This window comes from Erithacus rubecula (assembly GCF_903797595.1).
Source record: "Erithacus rubecula genome assembly, chromosome: 15".
Taxonomy (NCBI): Eukaryota; Metazoa; Chordata; class Aves; order Passeriformes; family Muscicapidae; genus Erithacus; species Erithacus rubecula.
This window is the reverse complement of record NC_136667.1, coordinates 8,535,114-8,548,877: the sequence shown is the minus strand read 5'-3', so window position 1 is coordinate 8,548,877 and position 13,764 is coordinate 8,535,114. Positions and strand designations below refer to the sequence as shown.

The following is a 13,764-nucleotide window of genomic DNA, read 5'->3' as shown; positions in this document are numbered from 1 at the left end:
AAAGCAAAGTGTGAGAGCTGGGAACAGACCTCTCTCCATGTTTGTTCTGGGTATCTTGTCAAGATTTATTGATATTAAGTATTATCTAGATGTTTATCCAGACTTCCTGGTGAGTACTACTGCTGTATTTATTATTTGTGATCCTTGGAAAAGGACCTTAAATTTTCTTGAACTATCCCTCCTTCACTGAAAATTACAAAATCAATATTCATTAATTTTATAAACTCTTCCCCTCACCATTGCCAGTGGAGAAAGTAGCAAGAATCCTGGGTTAAACTGCTATTACTGCTGTTATTTTATACCTGCATAAAACAGTCATGGGAGGACCCCATGGGAGATATCAGCTAGGGGCTGGCAAAAAAACCTGGGAATTTCATCCTAGAAACAATACATTGTAGAAGAACACAGTAAGATCAGCTGTGTAAGGTCAGATTCTGGTTCCTCCTGTCATGTTGGATTGTACTCTGTTGAATCCCACACTGTTCAGCATATTCTGTGACCATGAGCCTTGAAGTACATTCATCTCATGGAGAGCAAAGGGGGCTTTGGTTGTTGAATTTCTGATATGCTCAAGGGATGTGAAAATTGAATAGAAATCTTGCTGGCTTTGCTACTGATTGATTTCAGATTGACTCTGAAATACTGTTCTGTGGAGTTTACTTCACTTAGCTGTCATTGGATTAATGAGTTCATTGATAGCTTGTTGGGTTCCCAGAGAGGAACAAAGTTTTGTCAGAACAAAGTTCTCTAATGTGCTTTAATAAGAGAGAAGAAAATTTAACCTCTCAGTCACCTTTTGCTACAGAATGTAATCTGAATATTAAATCATCCTGCATTCTGTGGTTTTTTGAACCTTGGTTTTCAGGGGAAATAGTGGGGCTTTCTTTGAGGTCCTGCAGTAGCTTGAAGTGTATTCTGGTGGAGGCTGGCTGCAGGGTGGTGACCTGGAGGACCAGATGAGGTCCACAGGATCAATTTTCCTGTGCTGATTCATCTTGCTGTGAAAAGTGTGTGTCCTGAAATCTGGACCATAAGCTTGATTTCAAATATTTTTTGTAGCATGGAGGAAATGGGTCTTTAAAAGCTCCAGACCAAAATTTCATCTCTTTCTCTTGGCTGCTTGCCACTGTCTGTCTTCTATAGGCTATGAAGATGCTAACTGAATGCAGTGCCTTGCATTCTTGAGGCTTTATTTCCTCAAGCATTTATTTGATAAGAAAGAGGCTGTTCAGGGTCCAGCATCTCCTTTGATCTCTCTGTCATAGGCCTGCTGGAATGCTTATGCAGGGCCATGGGACTGAGGCTGAAGAAACATTGAAGGTGGGGTAGGAGCTTGTGTCCCTTTTCTGAGGCTGAGCAGAAAGCATTTGTCTTGGATCTTTGTTAAATGTGAGAAACTTGAGTCCTGTACAATGCTAAATTCCCAGGAGTCCTGAAATACACAAACCAAGCAGTGAAAGGGAATTGTCTCTTTTTTCATTTAGCATTCTCCCACCCCTCTACCCTCCACATATGTGTTAAGTCACATGTTCAGCTTGGCAAAGCAAATGGTCAGAACACCATCCTGGAACTTTATTTCTTTTGCCCTATCACTGCCCTCCCATAGAGTATTCCAAATATTTGTCCAGTTGGTTCTGTTTGTAAAGGGGAGACAAGGACATTTCTCCTGTTTCTGGAGATTTTGATTTTTGTTTTTTACTTTTCAGACTCATTAGTTCCTGTAATGAGTTGAAGAGTTCCAAGTGAATGCAGCACTGTAGGGCTATCAATGGAATTTTTATGGGATAGCAGAGAGTCTAGATCTAATACATTAAATCAAGTGAGGGTAGGTGTGACCACTAAGTTCTATTGTCTGTTTTGAAGGTAAAGCAAATTCTGCAACTTTGTAGGAGTTTAATTGCTTTAAAATACACCCTAGCAATGCATATAGGGTCTAATAATGTCAGTATTATTTTTGTGATTCCATCTGTATGGGAAGTCACTCTTTGTAGATAATTAATTAAATCACAGTTGTGGTAATCCAGCCCTGTGCAGGGAGAGGCAAACACTGCTTTTGGTAAACTTTCAGTCTTTTCCATGGCCCTGCATAGGAATTGATGAAGTGGACTTACTGGCCATGGTCAAGTCTGGCTTTGAAGGGCGTGGCAGAGATTCAACATCTTGTGTGCCTTGTACCACTGTTGCAGGAGGTTTGTACATGTGCAGAGATTGCAAATACTGCTTGAGAGATTATTCAGAACATGATATTGGAAAGCTGTAGACTGGGGAAATGTGCCCACTGTTCCACTTTTAGTGAGAAGCAAAGCAGGAGCTGTGGCTTGGCAGCTCTCCTGTCTCAGCTGGCTGTGTCTGTCCCTGCTCCCACTTGAGGTCTCCTGCATCCCTCTGTGAGCATCTTCTCCCAGCTGTCCTGTAGCATCTCCAGAGTATCAGAAATACTGCTGCTCTAAAAGGCCATTTATTTAACCTGACATTTTTATCACTGAAAATCGATACACAGACAGTATTTGTTTAAAACTTTGTCTCTAATGGTGTAATGCTCTGGGAGAGCTCACAGGGTGTTAGTACAGCTGATTGAGCTGGATGTACATGGTATTGATACATCCTGACACTGTGTCTGTCTGCTGTTATTAAGGCCTGGAAGTGGTGAGTGTCTGGAGGTTCGATTGGTTAATGCCTGTGCACTCACGTGTTTGTACTGAAGGGGTTTTGTCCTCTTTTTTCTCCATTACACTGACCTCCAGGCTAGGGCTTGGTGCTCAGAACATTTGCTAACTGTTCTCTGTAACTCACTGCCTCCAGAATTTGAAGTCTAAATGCCATCTAATTGCTAACTTTCCTCCAGGTATGTAATCAGGTTTTTAATGATGGGACCTCCACTTTGCTGGTGGAATACATACATCATGTATTATATGGGGATTTTCCCTCCTGTAATTCAGCTACTTCAACTAACTCAAAGCTTGAGAAAATCTGTGATGTTCAGTTCACTGGAAAAAGATGATGAGGTATATAAAGGCACCAAACCATTAGGTCCTAAATGGGGCACCCTTGTAATTGACACTTGAGCTCCATGTACCCCAGAGCACCTGGCTGTAAAATTGAGGTAATACTGGAGCTGATTTGGCTCTGAGGAAACTGCCTCAGAGCTGAACTGCTGTGCAATTGTTCTACCTGTATAAAAGATACACCAATAGGAAATATATGCAGTTATAACAAACACTGCATTCAAAATATCTTCAGAGGCTGGAAGGATTCTGAGTGAGCAGCTGAGATGATTGAGTGAGTTAAATAAATGTTGAACTGATGCAAACAAAGCTGAATCTGAAAGCATCAATTTTCTCTTGTTTTGGTTTAATTGAAGGTCTAGATGAGCCAAATGCCAGGTTCACTCATATTCTGTGAAAATTAACTGAAGTCTGGAGACTTGTCAGTTTGTCTTGTAAATTTATTGAATGCTTTCTCAATATTTGATTTCAAATGCATTTCCCTTCCAAAATGCTCAGAAAAATCTAACACAGTATGCGTGAAAGGAAAGGTGTAATTAGTCCTGGTTATTGCAATGATTTTTTCACTGGTTTTTAACAAGTTGAAGTGAGATTTTCAGAGCTACATTGTGTTAATGCTCTCCTGTGCCAGTGCTCACAGGGGCTCTGTTTGACTGCACTTTGCTTCTCTTTTAAACCTCCCTGATTCCTCCCACAGCTCAGCAGCTTGACATTTTACATGTGTGTGGCCAGTGCAGGGAATGTTTAACTCCATGGCCTCTCTTTTCACAGGAGCTCTGCCTGTTTTACCTCCATGAGCTGCTCCTTTCTTTTCTCTGGCAGACACCTCTGCCTCTGAGTTTGTACACCTTATCTTTTAAGGCTGTCTAAGGATGTGGCCTCATTGAAAAGTCCCAGTGCTTTTGGGCATGACAGATTTTATAATATGTGGGTGATACAGAAGAAATGGAAGAGTTTAGTGATTGGCCAAATTAGTGTAGAATCACAGTTTTGTTTGCTGTTGAGATACTTGACTTGGCTCTATTGTTACATCACTTAAATGTGGAAAATTGTTAGATGTGATCTATGCAGAAAAGGCAGCAGGATTTGGTTGTAAAGATTTTTACTCTTCGAGTCCTGACAACATATGGGAACCTCTAATTAAATAAAAATATCACTGGGGTATCTTCCATAGCAAAGGACAGTATTTATGAGCTGCCCTGCTAAACTGTCACATTTCCATTGTTGTTGACATTTGTACTGTAACTCTTGTGGTCTGCTGCTTCATTCTTTTGTCTCTGACAGACACCCATTTGGAAAATACAAAGTGCAGCCAGTTAACACTGAATGATCTTAAAACTAGGCTGAACTTCTGTTTTCATCAGGGAGGAAGATGATGCCATCAGCTAATTTGGTTGATCAATAGCCCTGCTGGCGATAAGGTTTCAGAGCTTGTGGTTAAAAGCTGATTGCACTGGATCCAAAATAAATTTGATCTATTGGTTTCCACAAATGTAGCATAGCCTGGAATGATGTTTCAGTGCTGATGCTTAACTGGTTTTAATAATGATGACAGACTAGACTGGTGCCTGCTGTGAGGACTCTAATGCATGAACCCTGTGCAGCTGAGCACTTACTTATGCTTTTACAGTAGTGTGGAGCTGTCATTCTCTAGCAAAGGTTCATTATTCTAAGACTGGGAAGCATTACAGTGTTTGCTGAGCTAGTGTAATGACATCTTCCCTGAAAGCAGGCATTGATTCTGGTCTCCTAACAAGAGAGGTGCTGCAATGATTAGACTTGTTAGGACTGATAGTTGTGGCTGGAGAAATAAGTGTCACTGAGAAATGAAAAGTTACATGGCCAAAGTGCAAAAAAGTGTGCAAGGCATATATGTGGTAACCATTTAGCCATGCAGTTTTAGAAAGGATTCAGCTGTGCTCTTTCTTCATGCTGGGTGGGACCATATTCTGCTGGGGGCATGAACTAAAATTTAACTGATGTTTTTGTGTCTGTTTCAGTGACTATATAATGGCTACGAGACCCACAGAGGTCACACCATCCCCTGAAATTGGAGACACAGTTGAAGTGTGCACAGGTAAGCAGTTGTTCTCTGAATGTATAGCTGATTTAGAAGATTTACTTTCTTCAGTTAGTCAGGTCTGTAATGACCTGTTTTGCAGTGTTGTTCTTTTGAGGCTTCTTTTGTAGTGTAAGGAAAATTCTGTGTGTCTTTGTTAGCTGTCAGTATTATGGAAAAAATGTTTTAATGAGCAATACTGGAGCAACATATCTTGTTGGAGGATATTCCTTTTGATTCTGACTTAGATTTTAGAAACAGAATGTTAGAGCTTGAAGAGCTGATAGTTGTGCCTGTGTTGACAGAGCTGCAGAGGTGGGAGCTGAGCCTGTTAGTGAGCCTCTGTCTGTGGGAGCTGTATCAGCACCCCCAGCAGCCTCTTCCTTTCTCTGCTTCTGGCCACAGGCAGCAGTTTGTTACTTATTCTTTAATCTGGTGGCATGTCTAATGCAAACAGTGTGAGGGGATGGAATAATAGGCAAGAAAGGAAAACATCTTCCTTATGCCAGAGACTTATCTACATTAAAGGACATCCCCTTTGCTGGTTTGAATATGAGGAGTAGCATCATGTCTGAAGCATTTCTGGGGAAATGATTGTCACACCATTTAATTTTTCTCTCTTTTCTTTGGCTAATGTTTTGCAATGATCTTAAATGTTTGTGTCTCAAAGGTCATCTTGCTTTATCCTTTAGAAATATATTTGCCACTATCAAAATATTGTTGGAAGAGATAAGCAAATGGCGAGGAGACTGTTAGTTGAACTCTGCTTGGCAGATGGATATAGGTGAAAAAAGTGTAATGATAGATGCTCAGCACTCTCTGGTTTCTCAGATTTATAATCTAGCAGGTCACACAGTCTAGTGCTATCTCAGCAAACTAGTAAATTGTATAAACCCATGCATGAAAATTTTGTACTCAGGATCACTAGAGGATTCAGAAAAGAGATCAAATTCTGACCCAGATGATAGGAAAAGCAGGAGATGGCTCATGACCCGAAGTGTTGGCTCTAAATCCACCAGGAATATTTCTGACACTAAATGAACAAAATTTTAAATAGTTAAAAGTTGCTGTGCTGTTGCCAAGGAGTTTAAGATTCTCTTGGCTGGACCTGGGTAAAACCATTTTAGAATCTTCTGTTTCCTTCCAAAGTAGTGGAGGATTGCCTTACCTCTCCCTCCTCATAATTAGCTCATGAAATAAAGGCTCTTGGAGGCTGAAATCCCCACCCTTCACAGTGCAGTCAGTTAGGCTGATTTATTGAGGTTTTCCTTATTGTCTGCAGCACAAGGTTTCCAGTGCCTGCTGCTCCTCCTTTGTAGCAGGAACCAGGTTGCTGTCCAAAAACTGTCAGCACCCAATGTTAGTGCTACTGAATTCCATTACTTTATTGCCTGTCTGCCAATATCTGATATTTTTTATGAAGCTAGAATTGGAACATTTTCTGAGAATCTTGTCTATGGGTCGGGATTTTTCCCCCCCCGTGTTTTTAATGCTGAAACTGTCCAGTTCTGACTGCACCCTAGGAAGTCAGAGACCGTAGAAGATCCCCAAATGAATGGTTTAATTTAAATATGATTATTGACCTCCCAAATCTCCCTATGCTTTTTGCAGTTTCAATTTTTGCACTGGAAGAAGCACCCTTTTCTGTCTTGTTATGGGGAAGAACTGTTCAAAGAGCAGAAAGTCCTGAGTTAATTCTCTCTCTGCACAGGAGACACAATGAAATAGGCAGTACACATGCAGAAAAAAATACAGAATACAAAAACTTTACAGAGAAAGTAAAATGCTTACTCCTGCTTCTTTTCTGTTATAGTTGGCTAAAACATAGCATAAACAACTAATTTTTGAGAAGGCTTTTCCTCTTTAGGGCAGTAATTTAGAAATTGAGTTTTTTTTTTTAATGCCATAAAACTGAAGATAGGCAACCATAAGATTTCAAAAATCACCAGTGGATGAAGGGCGTAATTGTTTGAGCTTGGATTTTGGTTATGCAAAGATTCTTTTTCCAGTATTAATGTCCAGCAGAAAAAAAATAAGAACTTTGTCTTTCTGAACCATGTCTTTTTTGCCCAGTGCTCTTACATAAAACACTTTCAGTTTTCGTCTAGCACTAAGTGTCTAGTAGTGATTTTATCTTTTTTGACATAATAATATGGCAAGTGCCAGTCTCTGGAACTACAGGGAAATTTGGGGGACGTCTTCTCATTCATCTGAAGCAACTGAATGTTTGCAGCTGAGCAAAGCATGGCTGAAGAGGAGTTATTGCTGGAGGGGGTGCACCCCACCCATCAGTAATAAATTGGAGTCTAGAGGAGGCACTGAAGTAACTGAAGGGTCTGCATCAGATACTCTCTGCTGCACAATGATACAAGTGTTGTCCCATGCCAGCTGGGTATTGCTCCTTGGCAGCATTGGGAAATCCTTTCTGTAGCCCCCATTCTAAATTCAGCATCACTTTTGATCTAGACAAGCATTTGGAGTAGTATCTTGGCAGTGTTTGCTTTTGTGGCAAGACTTATGTCTGTTCCTCTCAGACATCTTTAGAATTGTTTTTTTGTTATTGTGTGGTGGATTTTTTGGTGTGGTTTTGGGTTTGTTTGGTTTTTTTATCACTCTCCTGGTTCTCTGAAATACCAGCATCTCATTAAGCTTGTTAATAATGCCTGCACTAGAATCCAGCTTGTTTTCTGTCTGTACAACTGACAGTTCACCAGTGTACATGACCAATGTGCAAGTCCTTGTTTCTCATTTAGATACCTTTAGAGTTGCAGAGCTCTTTGCCCGTCTCAAAGTTTGCCATTTTGTACTTTGAGTCATTGGCTGTATAGAAGGCATTGCAGAATTGATGATTTTGGGGAACTGCTTTCATTAAACCTGTTAAACTTTTGTTTTGCCTATCTAAGATAAGCCAGATCAGCTTTGACAAGTTTCCTGGAAGAATATCATACACATTGTCTAGTTGCTGATATGCAAGACAGGAATGGTCAGATATTTTTCTAAAGACTCTGAATCCCTCATCATGCTTGTTTGCCTTGAGAGGCTCTGTGTGCCTGCTGTGTGACTTGTCTTCTCTTGCCAGTTCTTGCTACAGGAGCAGCAGGAAACTCATTGAGCCCTGTGGGAGTCTTAACAAATCTCAAACCCTTGGCATTAGCTCTGTTGTCTGGGCCACAGCAATACAACCTGTATGTTTTCTCTGACTGTCTCATTCACTTATTGCCTGATGAGCAGCAGTGGAAGATGAAAAGTCCTTCCACTGATAAACCCTCCCTAAGGGCAGCCACATGCCATTGTTATTGAGATGAGTGGGACTCCAGTGAGAGTTCACTTTAGATGGTTTGGAAGATGCTTTGGTCTCAGAATCAGCCCAGGTCACTTGGAGAGCAGCATGCAGGTCTTTGGTGGCTGTGTCACCAGGCTGTGCTGGACACTGTGGCAGCATCCTAGTGTGTCCTGGCACTGGGCTGGGGAGCAGGGAGGGGACAGGGGGAGCAGATCCCAGTATCATTGTTTATTTCTCAAAGTGGCCACTGTCTGATGCAGCTGTTGGTGGCACAGTTTCAGCCCAGATAAGGCCCTTTGGCAGAGATCCCTACACGTACAGGGCACACGTTGAGACAGAGCATGGCCAACTAAATCATTGCTGGGAGAAGACAATAATTGTGCTGAAATAATGCCTTGCTTATGAAGGAATCCCCCAGCTGTGGGCATGTATTATGTCAATTGCTGTAAAGTATTAATTGAACAATGAAGTTGGCTCAGATGTGCAGTGATGTGATTGCTCTGAGTATGTATTTTAGTCAATCACAGGGGTCTTATACAATGGTTTGGCCCAAACAACTCAAAGTGATCCCTCAGTGTAAGGGGCAGGGACAAAGTGCAGTACTTGTGTGCTGAAAGAAAATATACATAACAAAGTTGAAGTATCTTAGATCTTATTAAAAATAAAAAATCAGTGATGTTTCATGGGGGGAGGTTTTTTTTGGTTCTTTTTGTATTTTAATTCGTACTTGGGAAAATCTGAAACCAAATTAGCAGTTTTCCAATTGTATTTGGGGCTTTCATGTCCTGCAAGACAATGTCTTAAATTAAGTTTGCTTATTTTGTCCCTGGAGGAGTTGTTGCTTTTATTTTGGGACAGTCTTATAATGTGGAAACAGGTATTAATTCTTTTTCCAGTTTCAATCTTTTTGCCAATGTTGAATGTCCTTCAGGTGTTGTCTCCTTAGAGCACTCAACAAAGAGTGAGGAGAACTAAACCAAACTAAGTAAAGAACATTAATAGCTAAAGACATTGACAGCAATTTTTATTGACAATATACCAAGTATGATCACTGCTCAGTTGTAGATAGATACATGCTCTATATAAAGTATATTTTTGCATAGGCTGGAACCTTGGTAGGCACCACTGCTGTCAGCCTAATGCCAGTGTTGCTTTATAAGAACCAAATGTAAGAATTGAAGCTTCACCTTTCACTCCAGCACTGAATTATTTACAAAGGAGCTGACTGAAACTGAACGGGCTGCTCTAGCTTTGAGGCTTCCTCCAGAATTTAAGAGATAACATTACCCAAACTAAGCAATACCACCAACTTTCAAACACTTTCTTTTTTTTTTTTTCATGTTGCAGGAAAGAAAAAATCCAAATTTCAGACTTTCAAGAACTTCTTTGCCAAGAAGAAAAGGAAAGAGCCTCCAGCTCCCAGGGGAGAGAGTAATTTAAAACCTTGCCAGTCCAGCAGCGATGTCAGCATCGCTGTGCTCGGCACGCCCGCGCTTCATTCACCGAGGGAGGCTGGGTGAGCTGCCGGGGGAGGAAAACAAATAAACCCGACCTCTCACTGCTGCAGGATCAATGCAGGAGTTGGCCCCTTAGGAGCAACCTCTGTCCAAATTCGTGCAAAACAAGCCCTAATGCTGATGAAGGAATTCCAGGAATTTCCTCTTTCTTTGCTGGTGCTTGAAGAGTCAGCCTGGAAAGGAGGAGGAGGGCAGCCGGGGGCAGGGGTGATCCAACCTCTTACTCTAAGACTGCAGATAGCCCAAATTGCTTTGATTGATTTTAGTGTTTGAAATCTGTCTAGGGAGGTCTGACCAGCAGCAACTTCACAAGAGGATGATGACAGAGTGCTGCTAGTATGGAGGGATGTGAAGCTGTGTGGTTGCTTTTTAGCATCAGTGATGCCCTCTCTCATGGCTGCAGTAAAGAGACAATTATTTCTGGGGTATAATCAATGTGTGATTGCTTCTTTAACTTTCTTACCTAGCCATTTAGGCATAAATACCAACTGAAGGTCCCTGGTTTTGTGTCAGCCACCCCTGCAGGGCTGTGCATGTGAGTGAGGTTTGCAAGTCCATAAGAGTATTTCTCAGCTCCCTGAATGGTGTTAGTCCAAAACTGGCATTTTCTCAGTCAGTGTAATACAAGCTACCAGCTTCACTGCAAACACTGCTTCATTAATAATCTTCACACCATCAAACTACACAGAACCTCTGTAGCAAATCTCTGACAGACTCTGGCCTGGAACAGCCCTGTGAGCATGGTCATGTTTCCTTCCAAGGTGCCAGGTAACCTGTAATTTGGCTGTTCTCCAGCTGCCCACCCTCCTCATCCTCCCCTGGTAGCACCCAGCCAGGCCTCTCTCTTGAATGCTCTGGGTTTTGGGGCCAGCACACACAAAGTGTGACAGGCACTGGCTGTGTCCAGTGGTTTTGCTGGAGGGGACACTGGGTGGAGGTGGCACAAGCAGAGGGTGTGAGCAGGTGCCTGGAGTGGGACCTGCTGAGATCAGCACTGCTGCCAGATGCTTCCTGGCATCAAATGAGCCATTTGGTGGAGCTGGACACTGTGTTTCTTTGGTGGAAAACTTGGAGATCCTACTTCCTCATGGGTGCTTGTTTCTCCTTGCCCCACCTTTCCCCACTTGCTCTGTGTGTAATGGAAATGTTTTGGGAATGAAACAATAATCTATTTATTTTGTTTGTTAGCATAACAGCAGCAGATTAAGTGACCACACAGCCAGTCTCCTGGGGCAAGGCAAATTAGAGTCAGTCCAGTCCAAAAAGTTTAGGAATATCTGAGCTTGCCCCATTAGCCCATAGGAGGGATCTGGCTTAAAATCAGCAAATCAGCTGTCTGTTCCAGAGGCACTGTGGGTGAGAACTCTTTCTCTTGCCCTTAACCAAGTATTTCAAGTCCAACTGCTGCTTACCTCAGTTCTATCCTCCAGTGATTCTGAACTGTTTTGCAAGATCAGAGATCAGGAAGTGAGTGAAACCCTTCTTTTTTTTCCCCCTTAGAGACAGAATCCAAAAAGCTTAGGGATATGTTTGTGCTACTTGGAAACCCTGTCATATACAGACTGCATAAACACACTTTATAAGTACCTAAAGAGTCTGAGCTACATAATCCTTTATAAATCCTGATCCTGAAAGCCACTGGAAATACAACTTTTGAAAGGTTTATAGAAGGACCATGTGCTTTGCAATTTCTGGCATGCAGAATATAAAACCCAGTTCTAGAACAACGCTGCTCTTTGCTTATTCTTTAGGCAGAAGCACTGGTTTTCTTTTTTCTTCTTTTTTTCCTTAAACCCTGTCTGGTAGGCTGACCCTGCTGGACACCAGGTGCTCATTAAAGCTCTGTCACTCCTGCCCTCAGCTGGACATGGGAAAGAAAAGTTAATTAAAAGCTTTGTAGATCAAGATAAGGACAGGGAGAGATCACTCACCAATTACCATCACTGTTCATCCTCTTGCTTCAAACACTAATAAAAGGAAAGGGGTTGCAGCAACAAGAAATGGAAGATGGAACAAGCCATGATAGGTTTAGGAGCCTTGTGGTTGTCTGTAGAGTCCCATCATTTCCTCCTGTTTGGTGGGAAGCTTGGATACTCATACACATGAATAAATGCTTTTGTATAGGGAAATCAATGTGGACATACAATGCCTGAAGTACCTGGGCTTTAGTTAGTGCATCTATAAAAATAAATAGAAATAGAAATAGAAATAGAAATAGAAATAGAAATAGAAATACTGCCTGGAATTACAGAGGAATGTAGATTTGCACATAAGAGACTGATCTGTACTAAAGCTGCAGTTAATTCTACATTTAATCCTACGCTTTTTGGTGACTGCCAGAAGAAAATACAGTAATTCTCTTGCAAATACATATGATACATATGCAGAGAAAGAAGGAAAGACAAAGATATATCCTAATGCAGATGCATTCTTTGCAATCAATAAAATATACCAACTAATAGTGAATATGCATTACAGTAAATAAAAGCTGCATGACTGTTTTCAATGCAGTAAAATTATATCTTGCCCATATGGAGAACCTCTCATGCTGAAAATAACTGTAAAATCAAATACAAAAGGATGGGATGGCTTCATTAATGAAGGAATAAGGCAAGTGCCTGCTGTCCTATGGACTAACACAGATGTGAACCATGATGTGTAATGGGAGGAAGCACAAACTCTGACCTGAGCTGTGAGAGAAACTCTGATTGCCTTCAACACAACATAAACTTAGAGAAAATTTATTTTGCCCTATGTGAGGCTGTGTATAAATGTAGACTGACTTTGGGGCAATGGAAGGGTTAATCCAGCAGCTAGAGGAGGTGTCTCTGGAGATGTAAAGAAGGGGGATGCAGGAGGAAAAAGAGTAAAATGTTTGGGTATTTTACATAGTATTTACTTTAAAAATGTTCAGTCTTTCACAGTTTTCTTCTAAATAAAGAGAGAATCAATGGTTAGGCAAATAGCAGAGACCTCTTCTATTTTATTTCCTTGCAGAAGAGCTTTCACATACTGAGGTTTTCTTGTCAGAGTTGTGTTCCTAATCATCCTCTGTTCCCCACATTTTCAGAGGCAAAGCATTTCCTGTGCAGCATCTAAGCCAAGGAATCCGTGTAATTTTTTTAACTAACTAACTAACTATTTGATAAAAGTCTCATGGCCAACAACAAGAGAATATTCTATGATGTTTTCCAGTTCAAGACTGGGATGAAATCCTGGTAGAGGCTATCCTTGTTGTCTTTTGGACAATGTAAAATACAAATAATACCTACCTATGCCAATGGAACTTGGTTAATAAATGATTTGGAGCCTTCCTTGTTGTGCCACTCAATTGCAACATTTGCTCTGCATAACTTAGTAGCCCAAGTCCAATCAATCTCTGTTAATTACAACTCAATTAACAGCTGTTGTGGGAGCTTATCATTGCTTCACTGGGCTGAACAGCCAATGGGCACAGAAAGAGAGCAGGAACACCTTACCTTCATTTTAACCTGACCATTGATAGTCTGTAATGTAGCCATGGACACTTGGCCCATCTACAGTTTTTAGTACACTTGGGATCTGATGATATTTAGGATATGGGTGAATGCAACTGGTTTTATTGCTGGACATGAGGGGATTTCAACCAAGTTAGTTAATAGATCAAAGTTAAATTTTCTGCCCACGTTTGCAAGAAGGGAAAAAACAATCCACCATCTTTGGCAGGTGTGACACACCAGGCTGCAAAAGTTGTATCCTGAATGTCTCATGCTGGCCACCACAGGAGCACAGGGGACTCCTGTTGTCCCCTTCTGCACTATAGACCTTTCTTAGGGTGGTTTGCATCCACATAACTCCTAACATCAGACCTAATCCTGCTGGAGTCCCTCTGTAGTCTGCAGGCTGGCCTGTGTGTTCAAT

General features: G+C 41.4%; 1 protein-coding gene across 6 annotated transcripts in view; it reads left to right on the top strand.

The window, feature by feature from the left end:
* The window catches only part of KIAA1210, a 52,386-nt gene that overhangs the window by 23,882 nt on the left and 14,740 nt on the right, over positions 1 to 13,764 (top strand). For 5 of the 6 annotated variants that reach the window (XM_079318687.1, XM_079318686.1, XM_079318685.1 and 2 more), the window contains exons 2-3: positions 5,006 to 5,082; positions 9,695 to 9,863. In XM_079318687.1, the coding sequence (XP_079174813.1) occupies positions 5,016 to 5,082; positions 9,695 to 9,863 (236 nt within the window). In that variant the 5' untranslated portion in view covers positions 5,006 to 5,015. Of the gene's footprint in view, positions 1 to 74; positions 110 to 5,005; positions 5,083 to 9,694; positions 9,864 to 13,764 lie in introns of those variants that run through there. The other variant, XM_079318684.1, reaches the window with a different exon arrangement.